This window comes from Trachemys scripta, chromosome 8 (genome assembly GCF_013100865.1).
Source record: "Trachemys scripta elegans isolate TJP31775 chromosome 8, CAS_Tse_1.0, whole genome shotgun sequence".
Taxonomy (NCBI): Eukaryota; Metazoa; Chordata; order Testudines; family Emydidae; genus Trachemys; species Trachemys scripta.
Genome location: NC_048305.1, coordinates 107,826,521 through 107,847,720, shown reverse-complemented (window position 1 = coordinate 107,847,720; position 21,200 = coordinate 107,826,521). Strand labels below are relative to the sequence as shown.

Sequence of the window (21,200 nt, the reverse complement as noted above, 5' to 3'; positions counted from 1 at the left end):
CGCCCCTCTAGCCTGGGAGCCCGGCGCTCGACCCGTCCCGCCCCTCTAGCTTGGGAGCCCGGCGCTCGCCCGGTCCCGCCCCCCTCTAGCTTGGGAGCCCGGCGCTCGCCCCGTCCCGCCCCTCTAGTCTGGGAGCCCGGCTCTCGCCCCGTCCCGCCCCTCTAGTCTGGGAGCCTGGCGCTTGCCCGGTCCCGCCCCTCTAGTCTGGGAGCCCGGCGCTCGCCCCGTCCCAACCCGCCCCTCTAGTCTGGGAGCCCGGCGCTCGCCTGGTCCCGACCTGCCCCTCTAGTCTGGGAGCCTGGCGCTCGCCTGGTCCCGACCCGCCCCTCTAGTCTGGGAGCCCCTCTAGCCTGGGAGCCCGACGCTCGCCCGGTCCCAACTCGCCCCTCTAGCCTGGGAGCCCGGCGCTCGACCCGTCCCGCCCCTCTAGCTTGGGAGCCCGGCGCTCGCCCGGTCCCGCCCCCCTCTAGCTTGGGAGCCCGGCGCTCGCCCCGTCCCGCCCCTCTAGTCTGGGAGCCCGGCTCTCGCCCCGTCCCGCCCCTCTAGTCTGGGAGCCTGGCGCTTGCCCGGTCCCGCCCCTCTAGCTTGGGAGCCCGGCGCTTGCCTGGTCCCGCCCCGCCCCTCTAGCTTGGGAGCCTGGCGCTCGACCCATCCCGCCCCTCTAGCCTGGGAGCCCGGCGCTCGCCTGGTCCCAACTCGCCCCTCTAGCCTGGGAGCCTGGCGCTCGCCCGGTCCTGACCCGCCCCTCTAGTCTGGGAGCCTGGTGCTCGCCTGGTCCCGCCCCGCCCGTGCCTGAGGAGCAGGAGAGCTGCAGCACAGAAATATGGCGGAAGGGCCAGTTACTGAGTGGAAATGCCCTTTGAGAAGTGAATGGATGCATACGTGACGTGCCCTTGGCGGCTGGTGCAGGGGAGCAGCGGTTTTCTGCTGGGGATGTCCCCTGACACGTGCTGCCCTTGGGGCTGTTTCGGGCGTTTCTGTAGCCCATGCTGGCGGGAAGCTTCTCGCGGGCAGGGGTTGTGTTCGGTGCCCAGGGCTATGGAGAGACTCACTGGGGATGCTCTCGAGTCTCCCCGGCCAGCCGGCTCCACGTCGGTAGGTTGGCTCCACTAGTACGTTCAGGCAGCTCCGTCTGTAGGGCCTCTACTCAACCCCCTCCGCTCCTGAAGGTGCGACTGCCCAGCAAGAGACGCGCGGGTTCCCCAGAGATGCCAGCCCTCTGCTCGCGGGAGGGACAGCGCGTGCTGCCGGGGGAGGCACTGGACTCAGATCAGCTGTGGCCAGGTCCGGAGCTGAGGGAGGGGAGGTGGGGGGAGGGTCAGCATCTCGTGCATCCCGAAGTAAACCTCCTTCAGATGCCGTTTCCAGCTGAGCAGCCAGCTCCTCCCGCGTTCCTCCGCCTTGAGGAGGGGCCGGGCCGGGCCCCAGGTCACTCAGAGGCCAGCAGCAGAGCTGGGACCAGGCCCTGGGAACCCTGGCTCCCAGGCCAGGGCCATAAGCCCAGGCCGGCCCTGCCGTCCCAGGCCCCGACGTGAACTCAGAAGCCAGCTGCTGAGGCGGGAGCTCAGCTTTTAGCTGCCCCTGGAAATAGCCTGCGAAAGGTTATCAGACGGCTGTGCCGCGGGAGCGCCCAGAGCAGTGCCGAGGCCTGGGAGCTGGATAACTGGGACCCAGACCTGAGGGTTATCACGCTGCCCTGTGAACTGCGGGAGTCCTGTCCCCCGCCCTGAAGCACCAAGAGCTGGTGGGAGAAGCAGGATCGGGCGAGACCTTCAACAGTACGGGCTCTGCACCCTGATCCCCCATCCCGGTGCAGGCAGCCTGCAGGGCACTGCGGGTCCCTCTGGCCGCCTGTCTGCGCCCGGGCCCCAGGCCTCACTCCGCGTCGCTCCTCTGGCAGCATGGTACGTAGTGAGCTGTGTTCCTTGGGGCCCAGAGCGGTGCAGGGTAAACCGTGTCCTGTGTTTAATTTGCTTGTACTAATGTGCAGTTGCTGGCAGGCGTTCGGCGCGTGCATTCCAGGAATGTGACTAATACGGTGAAAGCTTTGCCAGCGATTGATTCAGGAGCACGTTATCTCCCCATTTAAGACGTCATGTAGATTGACGGCGGTCAATGGCTATGCTAATTTGGCTGCTGTCACAGGAGGCTTGGAAGTGCTGGTGGCGGGGCTGGGGCCAGGCCTGAGATCCCCTGGGGCCAGGCCCGTTTCTAACAAAGCGGGTTCCCGAGTGGGATGAGCCTGCGAGGTTAAAGAGCTGGCAGGTGCCTGCTGGTTCTTGTGTGCGCCCAGGTGCCGTGCAGCCCCCAGGTTCTCGTCAGGGCAGCTCTGCTTTCCCCCGGTTGGGTGGGGCTGCTGATGAGCAGGGAGGACTTTGTAGTCATCTGCTAAGGAGATTTGTGATCCCTGCTCCTACAGTGCTCAGGGGAATGGGCTCTGCTCATCAACGGCTGCGTGAGCAGAGGGGACAGGCAGCGACTGATCTCCCTGACTAAGACATTGTGTAGATTGGGGTCTAGGGACCTGCCATTAATTCCTTCAGGGACCTGCGGCAGGATGTTCTGCTCCTGGCTTTCCAGTTCCCCCCACTGTAAAGAAAACTTGGGTTCATGGTGCTTTAGCCATGTTTGTAAAGCGCTTTTGGATCTGCTGAGGCAGACGCGTTCCCCACTGGAGCTCCTGCTGCCTGGAACAGCCTCTGTGTCTGCACATTATCTCTACAGGCTCCCGTGCTCCTTCCCACGTGCCAGATCCTGAAGCTGTAATAACCCATATGCTCCTAACGAGGAGCTCGTCTGATGTACTGCTCCTTACTTGGTGTTGGGAGTGACTTGAGGCTCATTTACTGTGTAGTTTACAAACCTGGGATGGTTTCAAGCTTTTCCTGGAGTCGTTAAAAGTTTTGGACCCTCCCATCGCTTGACGCCACTCAGCTTTTCTTGGTGAAGAAGCAGAGGGAAGAGAAGCAGTGTGGAGTTGTACAGTGGTGGGGACCCACTGGCTTCATTGCACTGCTGAGTGAAGAGGGGGGGTCCCCTCCCCAGGGCTAGGCGGGAATGAAACCATATTGCTGCCGCACACTGGGGCTGTCCGCCCCCTCCCGGGGTGGGACTGGCCAGCCGCAGAGCTCTGTGTAATGGGCTTCAGCTGCATACCAAGCAGCCCATCAGCCTCCCATTTATTTACTCATTTGCTTGCCTTCCAGGGGGGCCAGGTGCACATTAATTCATCACCAGAGCTCAAATTAAATCATTTTACTTCTAAATGAGTCACTCATTTGCAGGAGTATTTAATTAGAGCCTCTTCGCACCCAGGTGCTCCATTACTCCTGCCTTCTCACCTGTTCGCCCTCCTAGGGGGCTGCTGGTGATTAGACCGGTTTTGCACATCCTCGCTGCACAGCAAAACAATTACCCTAATGGCAGTGCCTCAGAGCCGCTCTTCACAGAGCCGAGCCCACCTGGAGAAATGATCCTTCCCCCTCACTGCATTCAGACTCGGCCTGCGACTGCTCCCGTCCCACCGTGGAGCCGGGCAGCCCTGCATCATCTTCCTTCTGAGAACGCTCACCCGGGGCTGGGAGGGGGGAAGGTGTGTGACCCCCAACCCTGCAATGGGGCGAGCGCTCGCCCGGGGCTGGGAGTGGGGAAGGTGTGTGACCCCCAACCCTGCAATGGGGCGAGCGCTCGCCCGGGCTGGGAGGGGCGAAGGTGTGTGACCCCCNTGGGGAAGGTGTGTGACCCCCGGCCCCTGCAATGGGGCGAGCGCTCGCCCGGGGCTGGGTTTGTGATGCTTCTCCCTGGTGGAAAACGCTGCGTTGCCAGCCCTGTGCTCTGCCATTGGGGCACCTGCGCGCTCGGCCTCGCCTGCACAGACAGTTCCAGCTCTGCAAGGCGGACGTGGCTGTGCGGAGCCAGGAGGGAGGCTAGAAGTTCTGTCCCCTCTGCCGTGAGCCCGGGAAGGACAGGCCCAGCTGCCGGAGGGGAAGGACAGAGCTGTGTTGATGTGAGCGTAGGAAGCCGGGAGATCTCTGTGTGTCTGCTGGGACTGCCCCAAGATGAAGAGATTCGGTTAGCTGTGGTGAAGCTGTAACACCATTGCACGCCAGGATTCCCCTGCCGGCGCCCGAACAATGCTGTTAGCCCTTCCCCGGCTAGCCGTCCATCTCGCCGGCTAGCAGCCCAGTGGGATCCCGGCAGTCTGGAGACGGGGGTGCTGCCTGTGCTGAGCAAGGGATTGAGCTGGGGACGAGAGCGCGGGACGCCGAGAGGGAACGGGACCCTCCCGTGGCGCCAACGGAGAGTTTGGGTGACATCACACCGGGCCTGAGCCTGTCAGTCTGCAATTGTCCCACACGCCAGGGGCTGGCGCCAGCGCTCTTGGCTGTGTGGTAAGGGCAGTGCCAGGGAATTCGTAGTGAGTAGAGTGCAAGGCCTGAAGGGACCAGATCGCCCAGTCTGACCTGTAGACACAGGCTATTAAACATCACCCAGGGACCCTGATCTATCCTCACCCCGCCCTGCCCCGTGCTGGGCCCTCCCCTCCGCCTAGCCTCCTCGCCCACCATGCCCCAGAACAGCACCCCCACTGGCCGCCAGGCCCTGCTCCTTGCTTGCCACTGTATTAATGTAGATGGAATAAAGGGACCCAAAGAGTCCGAGGTTTGAACGTGACCCAGTCACTGCCCAGCTCTGAACGGTGTTAAACAAGGGCTGAGGTTTGGTGTCCGGAGACCCCCGCCTGCTCCGTCCCCGGCAGCGACACCACGACAGCCCTTCACCCTTTCCTTCCCGATACAGACCGGGGGTGGGGGCAGTGCTAAGTGAGCCTGTTCTTGTAACAGCATCCCTTGGTCCCTGCCAGTTCAGCTGGAGGGAGGTTTTAGAGACGGCTGGACAGTCTCTAGGGGAATCACTGGCCTTTGGGGCAAAGAGACGGGCAGGAGATGCTGCTGAAGGTGGCTCCCATTTCCTAGCCGACAAAACCAGACAAACACACGCGAGGGGGGAAGAGAAAAGAGCAGCAGCTTCTGTCCCTGGGGTGTCCCTCACTTGCCACCTCCCTGCTGGAGAAACACAGGCCCAGCCCACGGCTGGTCGGATCAGCCACTCCGGACCTGGCAAACTCGTACCGGCACCGGGCTGTTCAGGGCACTGCTTTTAGCTGCCTCGGGCTGGCTGCAGGCTCACAGCCGTGCTGCACAATATGCAGCCTTGGCCGGCTAAGCCAGGCTGTTCTTAGACAGAAGAAACAAGGAAAAGGGCACAGGTGGGAGAGGGGCGGTGACACAGTCCCAGGTAGTATTCGGGATTTGGCTGGAGCCAGTGAGGTGACTGTATCTCCGGCTCCCTCCCTTCGGCCTGGGCTGGCCAGGACTCAGGATTAGGATGAAGGAGGCCCAGGGTCCCAGGAGATGGTGGAGTGACAGCTGTGATGGTGAATCCCATTCTAGTAGCCAGTTTTAATCCCCTGAAGTCCCTTTCGCTAAGGACTGCCAAAGGCAGAGATGGGTGGACTGGCTCGTCCTCTCTGGTGAACAAAATACAATTAGGCCTAGTTTCTGACGCACCAATTTTGGTTCATGGATTCTACTTTCTTGCTGGTCTTGCTACCAGGCATGAACTTAACACAATGCTTGAGTTCTCTGAGGAGGCCGTTTGGTTTAGTCTAATTCAGCCTTTGTCTCCCTTTCCCATCTTCTCCCGTTGACGTTCGTTGTTGCTGGCTATCGTGACCCTTCTATGAATTTTTGCTCACTTCTTCAGGGTAAATTTGTAATTAGGGTAAATTTGTAGTCCCAGTTATCACAACAGTGCTTGCCCTGTCCCACCCCCTGCCTTGCCCTGCGTCTCCTCTTCCTCTGCCCTATGGGGCCCTTTCAGTAACATGGCCTTCAGCAGAGGGTGAAGAACATTTCAAAAGGAAACGTGACGAAACTCTCTATTGTGCAACGTGTGAGATACGAGCAGCCGCACAGGGGGCTGTGGAACAAGCCAGTGGCCAGCGCTAGTGCAGAGATGTGTGTGCAGGGAGCCTCACAGACCCCCAGTGGATACCCGGCTAAACGTTCAGGCAGCAGCCGGTGCTGGCGTCCTCTGCTCCCCCACCCAGCCACAGCGCCCCGCGTGCCACCGCTGCTTAGTACTCTGATAATAGAAGATTACAGGGTTTCTGTTGGAAACATCTATTTACATTGTGCATTGCCCAACCCCCCTATCAGTTCCGCTGTGATGCCACCTCTCCCTGCCAGGCCCTGCGGGGGGAGAGCGCTGCCACCAGGACCCCTGGGCGGGAGTGACGTGTGCTGTGCAAATGGCGAGCAGGGCGCAGGTCCCTGTTCGTTCTGAGAACTGCGGAAGGGCCTCAGGGCAGCCCCTCTGCAGGATGTTAAGGCCCCGCATGAGACCGGGCTATCCTTTACTGAGGTGCCGATCGAGCAGGCTCGTGGTGACCTTAACCGTGCTATTGATCAAAGGGCGGCCGCAGCAAACACCAGAAGGGGCGGTACAGCGAGTAATCACGTGGGCTGGCGTTTGCACTTCGGGTGTTTCCCAGGGTGAGCAACAGAAGTGGCTAGTCTCCAGCCTGACGCCCCTTCGAGGCTTTCACAGTGGTTGGGACCGTTACGTTCATCTGCCTGCCTCCTACATCACCCCGGCCGTAATGATTCCTGCAGCCAGCCCATATCTTGTGGTTGAGCTAGGGCCTGGTTTTGAGAAGGCGCTGACGAGGCTGGTCATGCAGCTCCCAGCGTTTCATGGCATAATGATAGCTGCCTTTGTGTGTGCACCCAGACCAGGTGTGGGAATGAGGAAGGCTTTGATGAGGAGTGTCCCTCCCAGCTCAGAGGGACATGTTTGGGACAGGCCTTCATATTCTGTTCTGTTCTGCGTGTGAGAAATGTGACTACCAGGATGATGCATTTTGGGAATATGGTGGCCAGGCAGCCCTGTGGTGGATGGGCCATGTCGGGTACGCAGTGTGTGTGTCCAGGATGGACTGTGTTGAGTGCGGGGTGGCACAGGATTTGGGATGGGTCACAGCAGGTATCTGTGGGGAAGGGTCCTGGAGGGGCTGTGGGGGGTACATGCGGGGGTCCTGGATGGGTCACGGCAGGAATATGGGGGGAAGGGTCCCAGAGGGGCTGTGGTGGGTACATGCGGGGGTACTGGATGGGTCACGGCAGGTATATGGGAGGAAGGGTCCCGGACGGGCTGTGGCGAGTACGTGCGGGGGTCCTGGATGGGTCACGGCAGGAATATGGGGGGAAGGGTCCCAGACGGGCTGTGGTAGGTACGTGCGGGGGTCCTGGATGGGTCACGGCAGGTATATGGGGGGAAGGGTCCCAGAGGGGCTGTGGCGGGTACGTGCAGGGGTCCCGGAGGGGCTGTGGTGGGTACGTGTGGGGGTCCTGGATGGGTCACGGCAGGTATACGGGGGGAAGGGTCCCGGAGGGATGTGGCGGTTATGCCGGGCAGGAGGTTTCAGCCCTGCAGCAGAGGGGCTGCGTTCAGTACTTGGGCGGGTCCCACCAGCCATGTCAGGTGCGTCATGGGGCCCAGCTGGCCCCCAGCAGAGTCTGTTGAGTACGTGGTGGGGATCCTTTGTCAGGGACGCAGGCGAGTCGCGTATTTGTTTCCCGGCCAGTCCCTAGCACATGGGCCCTACACATGTTTATGGCCCTGTCCCCAGGTCTCATGCCATGAACTGAAAGGAGAGATGTTCACGCTGCGGAAGCAGCTGACGCAGCAACTAGTGACCCATCCGGTTTCATGACTTCTCCCAGCAGGAGCCTTGTTCACGCTTGTTCTTTAATATCCAAAGCCCCTGGGCCACCCGCGGCTCCAGAGGCTGCTCTGTCCCCAGGGACTGCAGCTCGCTGACTGATCCAACCACTGGGGTCAGGAAGCGTGTGCACGCCCAGCAGGAGCCGGTCCCCGCGGCAGTAATTGAGGTAGAGGAGTTTCTGCTGGGGGGGCAGCTTGGACTATGGAGCATTGGCTGGGAGGAGGAGGCCCCCCCATCACACCAGCCAGAGGCTGTTTTGGTGACTGTCAGATTGCTCCAGGGCAGGTGTGACTTCCTGGCAGGGCATTGGGACTGGCATCAGCTGGGCACCAGCCCAGAGAACGCCGTGCTGCCCTGGACCTAGCGCCGCAGCGGGTGTGGCTGGGTGGCAGGCTGGGGCGTGGCAATCCCGCAACTCCCAGGAAAGGTGCGTCTCCTCCAGACGGCCCAGCGTGCTGTAACAGCCTGTCCTCTCTCCTGCAGTCCATCGATCCAGGGCAGCAGTTCACCTGGGAGAACTCCAACCTGGAAGTGAATAAACCAAAAAACCGCTATGCAAACGTGATCGCCTACGACCACTCGCGTGTCATCCTGACCTCTGTCGATGGTAAGCGTGGGGCTCGGGGCCTGTTCCAAGCATTGTCTGAGGGAGTGGCATGAAAAGCCGCCCGGGGGGATCATTGTAACATGCAGCAGAACAAGGTTACTCTGAGTGTGGCGGGGCAAACAGCCAGGTGAGCGGGATGCGTGTCCATGCTGCGCCCACGCTGCCCAAGGAGGGTCTCGCAGCCGGGCAGGGGCTGTACTTTGGCTCCAGACCCTGCAAATGTATCTTTCAGGCCGAAGGATAAGGAACAGCAGCAGAATTCTGCTGGCCCCTTCCCCAGCGGTGCGACAGCTGCCCTGCCACGCCCAGGCCCAGCTCTCTCAGCCTTGGTGTAACGGCACCAGACCCCGGTCATCTTCGGGCGGGATCATACCTGGGACCTCCGGAGCTTCAGCTGCATAAGCTCAAAGCCCCATGGCTGGTCGGGGAAGCGGAGCTGGCTCGTCAGCCCTGGAGACAGGAGCTCGTTGTCACAGCTCCGCCCATAGTGAGCCCGCACCCACCGCCAAGGTGCTGCGCCTGCCCCTATGTGGGAGTGGAGCGGGCAGCCCGTGGCCTGACCCCCACCCCCGGGCGCCTCAAAGCGAGCCTTCCCTGGGTGCAGTTCTGTTGCTGCTGCCTGCTGGGCAGAACGGGCAGCACACCCCTCTCAGCCCCTCTTTCAGCCGCGCGCCAAGCAGGTCAGCTCAAGGCGACAAATCACAGAGGTTAGAAAGTGCTGCTCGACCCCATCTAGTCCATCCCGGTCCAGGGGCCAGGGCAGGACTCCACAAGGTTTTGGCCAATCTAGGTTTGGGTGCCCAAGCGGAGGCTCCGGCTAACCAGGAAGGGTGTGCTGCATTTCTGCCCCTGCTGCAAGGCCCAGCGTTGAGAGGCAAGCGCCTGAGTGCTGAGTGTGTATCGCCCGGCGAGACCAAACGCTTACCCATCCACCTCCCGCTCTGTGCCTAGGAGGCTGCTGACCTGCGCTAATGTTTGCTTTCCAGTCCCTGGACGCAGCGCGCTGTATTACAACACCCGCCCTGTCACACTCCTGTCTGTCGCACACATAGAAACGCTCCGGCACCGGAGCAGGCGGCTGGCGGCTGGCTGAACGCGTGAGGGGAGCCCAGCTAATGAAATGCGGCCCCTTTGGGTGTTGAGGCTGGAGCTCGCTTGGGATGCAGCCTGGTCTCTCTTCATCCCAAGAAGGAACATCTTTGTAATGCCAACGGGCTGCTCTTCCTTGGCAGGAGGTTCAGCCTCTTTCCCTGTAGCAGTGTGGGGCTCCCCTATAGCGAGGGGCTGAGCGCTGCACTGGGAACCCGCGTTCTTGGAGCGACCCTGGTCCGGTGAGCAGGTTCTGTGACTGAGCCATTCCCAACGTGCCCCGCCAGCTCCCTCTCCTTCACGGCAGGGGGTGCCAGCCAGGGAGAAGAGGCCCACATGTGTTAGTGCGGCTGGGCCAAGGGGCAGCCAGCACCGAACTCCGGCTGATCTGGTCTCCAGGCTCCAGACTGGGTTATGGCCAGGGAGCTTCTCCTCCCCCAGCCCCCGGTGTCTCTTCCACTGATCCCGCTTGCGGCTGCTGGGAATCGGCAGGAGATTCTGCGGAGCCCCGTGGGGGGTGGAACTGTCCCCAGCCTCCTTTAAGGGAAAATGAGAGCATAGTGCCCCCCCCACGCAGCACCCACCATATGCCCCCCCCCCAGGTAAAGCACCCCCCCACCTGTGCCCTCCTGGGGACCACGGGGATCCCCCCGGGTCCTAGACCTGCTGCTGGTGCTGAGGGCGGCTGCAGCCCCCCCAAAGCCAGGTGCTCACATTCAGCTCCGGCAGAACGGCGTCACGTTTGTGTTAGTAACTGCGGGTTTGCGTTTTAAAGGCCTTTCCGGGCAAGAGCTTGACACTGGAGGGGCATGCGGGGGGAGGACACCTGCACGTGGGGGGGTGCTTTACATGGGGGGGCATATGGTGGGTGCTGCATGGGGGGCACTATGTGCTGGGGGGCAGCCCACGGAACCTAGAGGAGGGCAAGCTTTACATGTGGGGCGAGGGGCACTGCATGCGAGGGGCAGCGTGCGGAGGCCGGAGGAGGGGGAGCTGGGGGGACCGTCGGGGGGGGCACTGGATGTGGGGGGCAGCCTGCGGAGGCCAGAGGAGGGGGAACATCGGGGGGCGCTGCATGCGGGGGGCAGCCTGCGGAGGCCAGAGGACGGGAAGTTTTTCGCATGTTTCCCTTTGCAAACAGACACGGGAGAGCGTGAAATTAACAGAGCAACAAAACCTGTCCCGAAGTGCTGCAAGGCCGCAGCAAACAGCGGGCCAATGTGAGACAATTATTTCAATCTGTTGCCTGGGGCTGTACATGCTGCCTGTGAACTTCCCTTTGTGTGCGAGGTGGCAGCTGTCTCTGCTTCCATGTTGCCTGATTGCTCCAATAACGTGTTGGTTAGATGATTCCAGTAACGCACAGCCCTCGCCAGCTCTCCCTGCGGGGAGGGACTGGCTCAGCGCCTCGCAGGTTCGTCAGGCACCTTGCAGTCAGCCCGGCTCCCCGGGTAACCCAGCTCCCTTGGTCTCCGCAGGGGTGCCCGGCAGTGACTACATCAACGCGAACTACATCGATGGGTACCGGAAGCAGAATGCTTACATCGCTACCCAAGGGCCCCTGCCAGAGACGCTCAGCGACTTCTGGAGGATGGTGTGGGAGCAGAGGACAGCGACCATAGTCATGATGACCCGGCTGGAGGAGAAATCCAGGGTATGGGGAGCTCGGAGCGGGACGGTTCTGACCCCAGTGAAACACGGGTCACTGTCGCAAGCGCAGGGTGGGAACAAGCTTCTCTGAGTAAAACCCTCCCCGCCACACACGTGCTAGCCCCCCCCCCGCTAGCTCCCTGCCCCTCCCCTTGCCCCTGCTAGCTCCCCTGCCCCCACTAGCCTCCGCCCTCCCTCTCCACACTCAGGTGCCCCCCCCACCCATACGTGCACGCCCCCACTCCAATGCGAAGCTCTGCAATAGGAGTGTTGGGGCGCCGTGTCCCCGCAGAAGCAGGGTGGTGAGGCTGGTAATGAGCGTTTTAAGCGTCGGGCAGCCTGCTAGGGCCGCGGCGTCCCCGCGCTGCGGAGTTGCTGGTGGAATCTCCTTGCAATGACCAGGCTGATCTGTCCCCGGGCCGACGCCAGAGAGCTGCAGGGAGGGCTCGGCTCCGGAGGCTGCAACGTAGAGTCCCTGCGGAGCCGGGAAGGAAGGAACAGGGGCCTCCTTTGGAGATGGGTTTGTGGCCGCCCTGACCATCTCTCCCCTGACTTCGCTTTCTCCCAGTATTTCACCGTTGCCACGCCAACCGCAGGCAGCGGGCCAGTGCTCAGGCTGTGAGCTGGGGCTGCAGGAGGGGAGAGCCAGGGCTTTGGGCTCAGCTAAAAGCCAAGTTCTGTAGTGCTCTCCCCGTCCCGATGGTGGGGTGGGAAGCCCCTGCGCACGACACGGCTGGGGTGGGAGCGCCTCTCAGGGAGGGGCCCAGAGGCTGCCAAACAAACTTATTTTCCCCCGGGGCCCAAGCAGGCCTGGCTTCAGGCTTCCCCCAGCTGCTGAGATCAGGCCAGCTCCTCCCCGGGCAAATGGCCAGTCCCTCGCTAGAGACAGACGCGCACACGGGTGCAGCTTTGTGTCCCCTGCTGGCCCTACTGCACCTGCCCCAACGCTCTGCCGGACACTGGCTGAGCCCCCCAGGACTGCGCACACCAAGGGAAGCAAACAAAATGGAGCCCTGGGGTTTGTGCTCCGGCTCCAGCGCTTGCTGAATGGGCAGAGGTGCCTCCTGAGAGGAGAAGGAGTTGCAGCGGCTAAGGGCCCCGTGAGCAGGGGCCAGTGGCTAAAAACACCTGAGTGGCCCTTTAAACTTTTTTTTTTAGTTTACCTTTGAGGTGTGAGAAAAAGCCAAATAAATCACTGTCACGTCACTTGCAGGCTGGCTACTTATCACAAGCCATTGCAGGGCGCATGCTTCTCTATGATAACGGGTGTCTCTGGACCCTGCCAGCACCTGTCTGCCTCCTGCTTCCCTGCTACTGAGATGTGCATTATCTCCCCCTAACACACACACCGGCCTGGAGGCAGTGCACGGGGCAGGCCCTGGGCTGGGCATGTGCGACGTCAGCCACTGGAACAGGGACAAAATGAGCAGGGAGCCCCGGGCGCCATCCATGCCGCCGTGCCCCTCACACCACAAGAGACCAGCCAGCCAGCCAGACAGAGCCCTTTCCGTCATCCCCAGCAGGCGGCCCTGCCCAGAGAATCCGAGGAGGAAGTGGGGAAAGTATTGGGGTCGGCCTGAAACTGGTTACCCATAGCGGTACTATGAGTACCCTACTGCAGCCCTGTGCTGGACAGGAGGCCTGGTACTTCCCTGCTGACCCGGCATCTCTGGGAGAGAAGGGAACAGGGCATGCGGGAGGGAGTGGGAGGGGAGGCTGGCAGAGGGATGGGGGTCGAGAAGATTCCATGAAGATTCTCTGGATTGCATTTCCTTTCCCAGTGTTCCCTGGCGAGAGACCTCCCGTCCCTCGCGATTTGGGATTCAGTTGCTCCCATTCAGCCTGTTCCTTTGTCCTCTCCGTCTCGCTCTCCCTGTCCTGCCCCATTGCCTTCAGAAACAGACACTGGGGGTTTAGTGCTTGCCTGGCGCTCTTCCTGGACTCCGCTGGGAGCCTGGACAGCCTCACCCAGCTGGTTCCCTTTGCTAGGCACCACTAACCACTGTGTCCCTGAACTTTGGTCAGCCACCAGCGTGTGGCCCGGGAGGAGGCTTCCCCCCCCCCCCGGGGATTTCTGTGGGACAGCCCAGTTTTGCTGGGGCCAGTCCTTGTGCCACAAGCCTAGTTTATGCATCACAAAGTGCTCTGGACCCGACACCACCATTGCCTCTTGATGTCGCACCAGGACAGACGCGGCAATGTCAGGGGTTTGTCCTGGAAAAGCCTTTTCCAGCTGGCCCCCTTCTCAAGCGCCCCATTGGCCAGCGGCTCTGGCGGCTCAGCACAAGAACGCGGCTACGGCTGTGTAGCCTGCGGGCCAGGCTCGGAGGCTGTGGAGCCGGCGTGTGATGCGGAGCGGGCTCTGCCTGGTTTCTGAGCCGAGAGCCGCACGTCCCGCCAGTAATGCCGGGTGGAGATAAGCTGACCCGAGGCCAGCCGCAGCTTCGCAGCCCTGTGGGGTGACAGTGCTTTAAAGGGCTCCTGGGCTCTGGGAAGGGGGGCACAAGCTGCAGAAAAAAATCTTTAAAGAACATCAGCTTTTATGTCGGCAATCTGAGCCTGCTTGATGGTCCAAATCATCCTCCCTTTTCATGTTCGCACAAAGCGAGAGCCGCATGAAGGACCGAAGAGTCTGGCTCGGGCAATTTAACTGCCTTCAAAGCTTTAGAGTCAGTTTCCGAGTCGTTTGGTGGTGGTTAGAAACACTTCCCAAGGTGCTGAGCCGACTGTGGGAAGGGGTCAGCGCCGGCTCCTGCCGGAGAGCCCACCCCGGAGGCCACGCCTGCTGTGCGGCTCCCCCTCCCACTTTGCCGACAGTGGCACCGGAGCAGGGAGGGGAGGCCCAATGCACTGCTCACCAGCAACCCTTGCTCTGCAGGCAGACGTGGGCTCCCCGAGGCAGGAGGGGCCACTCAGCAAAGCTGGCAGTAAATGTCTGTTCAGGACGTTAGTGTGTTCCTCGCCTTAATGAGAAGCGAGCGCTGCCAGAAGAAACCGTCTCTTATCGGCTTTAGTGCCACAGCGCATCGGCTTCCGCATAAAATTTACAGAGCTTGAAAATGGGGCATAAACATTATGGGTAAATTTGGCAGAAAATGTGACTGACTCTTATCTGGTCATGAATAAATAATTTTCAATTACCAGCCCCAGCGCTGCTAGGAGCCCGACACAGGATGCTTCGAAAGTTGGGTTTGTGTTTGTGCAATGCCAGCTCTGTGGTTCCCACGTGTCGGAGAAGAGAGAGAGCGCAGGCTGGTGGGGAGGGCGGGCAGCAGATCTCTGGCCCTGACCTTTACACTCTAGAGACACTGAGAGTCTGGCTCAGATTAGCCAGGGTTTGCTTCCTCCTGGAGCGGCTCTGGGCCGGCTGCAGCTGCCACTGATCCGCAAGGATTGGATCAGTTTAGCCGTGACCTCAGCGTTCGTTCTGCAGCCAGTCACCGTAAAACAACGTTCTGCTCCATGCCCAGCGATGGGGAGATACACACGCTCAGATGTACGCACAGCCCGGGTCTCTCCGCACACTCTCCACCGGGGATGTGCTCCATGCCCAGCGAGGGAGATTGATTCGCACACTCAGATGTACGTGTAGCCCGGGTCTCTCCGCACACTCTCCACCGGGGATCTGCTCCGTGCCCAGTGAGGGAGAGAGATTCGCACACACAGATGAACGTGTAGCCCGGGTCTCTCCGCACACTCTCTGGGGGGATCTGCTCCGTGCCCAGCGAGGGACAGAGATTCGCACACTCAGATGTACATGCAGCCCGGGTCTCTGCACTCTACACCAGGGCATCCTGAGAGAGGCTGGAATCTCAGCTCCCACTCTCTAGGCATGCAGCCCCTGCTTCATCTTCTTTTCGGGAGCAGTGCAGGCTTGGGGGAGATCAGGGCAGCGACAAGCCCCAGTGCCAGGACCTCGCCAGAGACCGAAGCGGCTCAGTTGAACTGCAAGAGGCAGGATGGCCACATCCCCGGTGCCATCCCGCTGTCCTTTCGCCTGTCCCAAAGCTCACCCAGCTCACGGTGCCGTTCCATTGATTCTAATTCCTCCTGTCCCCCTTGTGAACACGCAGCTAATGATTACGTAAGACAAGCCCCGGTGAGCTCCCATTCATTCCCCTCTCCTAGGGCGGGCATCCAGGTCCCAGACAGCTCCCAGGGGTGGGAATGAAGTTCCTCTTGGCCAGGCAGCTTCGGCGGCTGGGCTCAGCTGGGCGTTGGAGTCGTGTGCAGAATTAATAGGAGCCAAGGTTTGGAGACAATCAAGAACAGGAGGCAGCTTCTAAAAAACAAACCATTTGAATAGCCAAGTGCGGGGGGGAGGGGAGCGGACGCCCCGGGCAGGTGAGATGGGGGGGGAGGGGAGCCAAGAGGCAGACTAACTAATAGGCCACCCGTAGGACCTGCCATTGCGTTTCAGGGAGGCGGAGACGCAGCTCAGACAGGAGGATTGAGGGGTCAGAAGAGAAACTGGCACTCTGTGCGTAGGGTGGCCCCGAGACTCGGGCAGGCCCTGCTGTGCTGTGCTGGGCCATAGCATAGCCTGTGGGAAGCAGCACTCAGCCCCCTGATGCGTCTCTGAGACCGAGGACCCGCGCGGTGGCTGGGGCCGCGAGCGCAGGCCGTGGAGCCGCGCGGTGGCTGGGGCCGCGAGCACAGGCCGAGGAGCTGCGAGTGCAGGCCGTGGAGCCGCGCGGTGGCTGGGGCCGCGAGCGCAGGCCGTGGAGTCGTGCGGCGGCTGGGGCCGCGAGCGCAGGCCGTGGAGCCGCGCGGCGGCTGGGGCCGCGAGGGCCACGGACAGAGGCCGATGTTCGGCCGTGCTAGGGCTGTGGAGGAGGAGGCTGGGCTCTAGGCTGATTGCAGGGGGGCAGCTTTCCCAGGATATGCCCCATCTCTCCTCGTGGCAGTCGCAGGGGGAAACGTGCTCCGGCCGCGGGATTTGAGCGGGAGTCTGCGTCTGCGGCAGGGTGGCCTTTGAGGCCCCCACACTGGAGAGGGGCGAGGCCGATTCGAAGGGACCGAGTGCCCAACCGAGGGTTGTCTGGGCCCCCTACAAGCCCCCCATGGGCTGCTCCCGGCCTGGTGCCCGTGGCAGCCTTCCCTGCAGTGCAGAGAGCACCAGGCCTAGCACGCACAGTAGCCGGGCGTAGAGCGCTGCATGCTGGGACCTGTCATTCCCATGGGGCCTCGCCACCTACCGAAGGTGGGGCCAGCGATACTGCGTGGGGGCACCTGAGGGAGCAGGCTGCGGAGCTGCTGGAGGGCTGGGCGCTCACCCCGAGTCTGGCCTCAGAGCCGCAAGAGGCTCCTGTTTCTTCCCTCCCAGCGTGGGGGAGAAGGCCCCTGGGCTGGCTGCAGATTGCTGGGTCACAGGCTGTCTCTCTCTCTCACCCCCGCCGCCCTTTCAAGGGCAGACTCTCCGGTCTCTCTCCTCGCCTCCTGACACTTGGCTGGTTAGCACAGAAAATTGCTTCCAAGCCCAAGTTAGTGATGCCCTGCGGGGCCCAGCTCCGCGCCTGCAGCGTCCCCATGGGGCAGGGCTGGCGGCCCCCGATCATGCCAGTGCCACAGTGGAGTCTGGAGCAGAGGATTATAGGTTCTGGGCAGGTGCCCGCAGACGGGGAGGCAGCGAATGTGCTCCTCTGCAGACCCCAATCTTCCCAAAGAGCAGGTAGAGAACAGGAAATTATAGGGGAGAGAAATTGCTTTTTGCATCAGTGCCTCTTCTCTGCACTCGTTCGCTTCCTCGCTGCTGTCCCTGCATTCTGTGCCCCAGCCACCTGGCCACCCCGATCATTCCTGCACCAGCGAGCTCTTCCCAAAGCAAACCCCTTTGAATGTGGGCCCAGGAGAGCGCGTGCTGGCGCTGCGAGGATTCAGAGCTGCAGTGGAGGGGCCCAGGACAGCGCGTCTCAGGGCGCTTTGGGTTCCCCACACCGCAAACTGCATGTTACATTCAGGGAGGGCTGTTCAGCCCCGACCCGGGCCTCCTGCAAGAGCCCTGGCCAAGCCGTGACCCACCCTTTTGTGTCATGCTGCAGGTGAAGTGTGACCAGTACTGGCCAGGCCGGGGCACAGAGACCTACGGGCTGATTCAGGTGACCCTGCTGGACACCGTCGAGCTGGCTACCTACACCGTCCGGACGTTTGCACTCTACAAGGTAATGGTGGGCTGTGGCTGTGCCCTGCACGCCTGGCCCTGGGGATAGCCAGCCCCACAGAGGCCCACGCGCAGCCCCTGGCGGATCACACCGCTGGGCTGTTTGGGCAGTGACCGGATCGCGCCCACAGGGCTCATGCCCAGCCTACGCAGGATTTTGGCCAGGACACCATCGGGTATGCTAGCCCTGTGCTTCTCTCCACCGGGCAGAGCGTGGAGCTGCTCGCCACGCCAGCTGCTGCTCTCCAGCCTGCTGCATTCCTTAGCCATGCCTGCGGAAACCCCCGTGCTCAGCACACAGCAGCGAAGCGCCCGCAGCGCCAGGCTGAGTCTGGCTCCTGCAGGGACCCTGCACCCAGCAGGTGGAGGGTCCCTGGGCAGAGGCTGACGGCACTGCTACAAAGGGGGCTTGCTCACTCCCCCGGGCAGGAGGGCAGGGGGTTGCTCTCTAGGAGATGGGCCACCCTTGGTTGCCCAGCTGTCTCCCCAGGGACCTGCGTGTGCACCTGGTCCATCGCAGGCCAGAGTACCCCACCTGCGAGCCTCCAGCTCCCACTGTCCTCAAGGCACCAGGTATCAGTGGAGCGATTGGAGCAGGGAAGGTCCCCCCCTTCTCGTTCCTTTGGGTCTCAGTTTACCCACCTGGCCCATCCTTGTGCGGTGCCGAGAACTGTTCACCTTCTCCTTAGTCTGATCCAGATCCATACAGCGCACACGGCGCTTTCCCCAGATCAGCTGTCTGTGCTCAGGGGGCCGCCCTCCTGCTTCCTCCCCCGGGCTCAGGGGCATGGCTGGGGTCCCGGTGCTGAGCGGGGCTCACAAGAGGGGGTATTTGTGCCCATTTGTGCGGGTGTTGAACGCCCACGGTGACGCACACGGCCGAGTCCCCCAGAGCCCGGCTCGTTCTCAGCCCCGGCACGTCTCTTTGGGCTCCTTGGCAGAACGGCTCCAGCGAGAAGCGAGAGTTACGCCAGTTCCAGTTCATGGCGTGGCCAGACCATGGGGTGCCGGAGTACCCCACCCCCATCCTCGCCTTCCTGCGCCGGGTCAAAGCCTGTAACCCCCTTGACGCTGGGCCCATGGTTGTCCATTGCAGGTAAGAGTCCTTGCGGGAGGAGCTGCTGTGCTCTAAAGGCTGCAGGGGGGCACGGGACACTTGAGCTGCTGTAATAGAACAGGTTTGGCTTATTCCTGCTTAATGGGAACGTGCCTCTCACTGCAGCCTGGGCCGGGGTGATGGGAGTGCCTCCCCTGGGGATGCCCCGGGCCAGCGTGTTCGCTACTGGTGGAGTTTGCAGTGTGGCGCCACTGTCTGACGAAACGGCGCTTCTGCACCTCTCTGATCAGAACCGCAAAGCCACAGTTCTCTGAGCAGCAGCAAACACCGTTGAGAATTGCAGCATGCTCAGAGCTGCCCGGCCAGGGAATTCCACGTACATGCCCCCGCACCGGGCATTTATTGTCGCTCTCCGGGAGGGGTGAGAAGGGCTGTATTTGCTGGAACTGTTAGTCCACTAAGAATCAGCATCTTCTCTGGCCCGAGATTTATCTCCCCCAGCAGAGTGGGGACTATCCCTGAGCAAACCACTCCATCGCTGCTCACTTGCAAACGCCTTGGAGACAGTATTTAATGCTCTTCCTTCGTGCCGAGTTTCAGAGGGGGGTATAGTTAAAACCCAAACACGCCACATTAAAACCCAGTTACAGATCTGACTTGGATGATAGCAAGGAGGTGCCCTGGCTCCGTATCTCTGCCTTGTGTTCCTGCGTCAGGGCCCATGGCTGCTGCCTGCAGGGTGAGCCCAGCAGAGATCGCCATTGGCTAATGCTCTTCCGCACGCAGCGGCGAGCCAGCCAGGGGTGTTCTGAGCCCAGGTGCAGAGTATTAAGTACAAAAGTGCACAACCCCCTTCTCTGGCCTGGCCGGAGTCTTGTTGTGCGGAGGGGGAAGTGTAGACACAGATGAGGGAAAGGCCTTGCCCAGGGCCGTGCAGGGACTTGGAGTCGTGGCCGGGATTAGAATCCAGGTCTCCTGACTCCCCCGCCTGACATTTAAACCCTCGAGGCGTCTCTGCTGGCTGCTCCCTGGAGGGAAAGGTGCCGGTGGGGCAGCACTGAGAGACGGCTGAGCATAGTGCTAACTCCTGCACCGTGCTGTGCTCCTGCAGCGCCGGCGTGGGCAGGACGGGCTGCTTCATTGTCATCGACGCCATGCTGGAGAGGATGAAGCATGAGAAGACGGTCGACATCTATGGCCACGTGACGTGCATGAGATCTCAGCGTAACTACATGGTGCAGACCGAGGACCAATACATCTTCATCCACGAGTCCTTGCTGGAGGCAGCCACCTGCGGCAACACCGAAGTGCCCGCCCGCAACCTCTTTGCTCACCTCCAGAAGCTGAGCCAGGTGCCCCTGGGTGAGAGCGTCACTGCAATGGAGCTGGAGTTCAAGGTAAGCGAGCACGCGTCCAGGCCCCCTGAAATCCCCTGGCTTGGGCCCTGTTAGTGCCGGGCTCCCGTCCGTCCCACATCCCCGAGAGCCACCAGTAGCTGAGGCGCTAGCGCTGGGCATGGAGGGAGGGAGACCGATTGGGCTGGGTTTAATGGTTCTTCTGTTCATTTCCAAGCCAGGGAGCAGCTATTAAAATCCATTTGAATCGTGGAGTTTGTGCTGCCCACACTTCCTCCCCGGCTTGGCAGGGAGGCTCTCGAAGGCAGATGCGAGAGTCTCAGCAGCACGTTCTGCTCTTGGTTCACAGTGCGGCTGGAGCTGCCTCCGAAACCAGATGCAGATTGTGTGTTTGGGATAATTGATGTGACTGTGAACAACTTGCCTGGAAACGGCTCCAGTGTAAATATCAGAGCTGTTTATAGTCCCATCCTCGTGCTGCTGAGCTCGGTTATCATTTATTCTCCAGTTAGGGTGGCAGGCTGTGGGGACAGCAGCATCTGAAGGAACCCAGGAGTAGGGTTTTAAAAAACAGCCCACCTGCTGCTGAGAGTGTGCGTGTTGGCACTGCGTGTGTATGTGTGTCTGTGTGTTGGTACTGCATGTCTGTGTGTGTTGGCACTGCGTGCTTGTGCATGCGTGTGTGTGTGTTGGCACTGGGTGTGTGCGTGCATGTGTGTATGTGTTGGCACTGCCTGTGTGCGTGTCTGTGTGTGTGTTGGCACTACGTCTGTGTGTGTTGGCACTGTGTGTCTGTGTGCACATGCATGTGTGTGTGACTGCCTAGCATAGATATTTATTACAGCCCTGGAGATGGAGACCAGCTCTGCTAAGCGCCCATGTGCTCCTCTGATGGGCATTAGTCTAGCAGACGCATGCAGGGGAATACAGGTTATGCAGGGAAGCAGACAACCGTGGAGGCCGTGAGACGAGCTGCTGGAGTTCGGCTTCGCCCTGGGAATCTCCTCCAAGTGCAAACGGGGCTGGGGAGGCCAAACATTGACTTCTCTGAACACGGGGAAAGGCAAAGCAGCTTCGTCCTTTAGGGGGCAGCTATGCTAGGGTTACCATACGTCCTCTTTTTCCTGGACATGTCTGGCTTTTCGGCACTCAAACCCCCGTCCGGGGGGAATTGCCAAAAAGCCGAACATGTCCGGGAAAATGGCGGCTCTGCTCCTCCCCTGACTCTTCGGCTCTGTTTAAGAGCCGGGCTGCCCGAGCGCTACCGGCCTCGGGCAGCCCCCATGCCTCCGGACCCTGCGCCGCCGGAGCCCGGGAGGGGAAGTGCCCGGCGGGGGGCGCAGGGTCCGGAGGCAAGGGGGCTGCCCGAAGCCCAAGCACTACCGGCTTCACGGTTTGCCGGGCAGCCTCCAGACCCTGCACCCCCGGCTGGGCGCTTCCTCTCCCGGGCTCCAGCTGCGCTGGGGAAGCGCCGGTCGGGGGCGCAGGGTCTG

At 61.4% G+C, this 21,200-nt stretch overlaps 1 protein-coding gene across 13 annotated transcripts in view; it reads left to right on the top strand.

Moving 5' to 3' along the window:
• PTPRF (protein tyrosine phosphatase receptor type F) overlaps positions 1–21,200 on the top strand; it is a 412,513-nt gene that overhangs the window by 380,692 nt on the left and 10,621 nt on the right. For all 13 annotated transcript variants that reach the window (XM_034778805.1, XM_034778804.1, XM_034778801.1 and 10 more), the window contains 5 exons: positions 8,273–8,396; positions 10,964–11,139; positions 17,177–17,296; positions 18,237–18,391; positions 19,464–19,749. In XM_034778805.1, the coding sequence (XP_034634696.1) occupies positions 8,273–8,396; positions 10,964–11,139; positions 17,177–17,296; positions 18,237–18,391; positions 19,464–19,749 (861 nt within the window). The remainder of the gene's footprint in view (positions 1–8,272; positions 8,397–10,963; positions 11,140–17,176; positions 17,297–18,236; positions 18,392–19,463; positions 19,750–21,200) is intronic.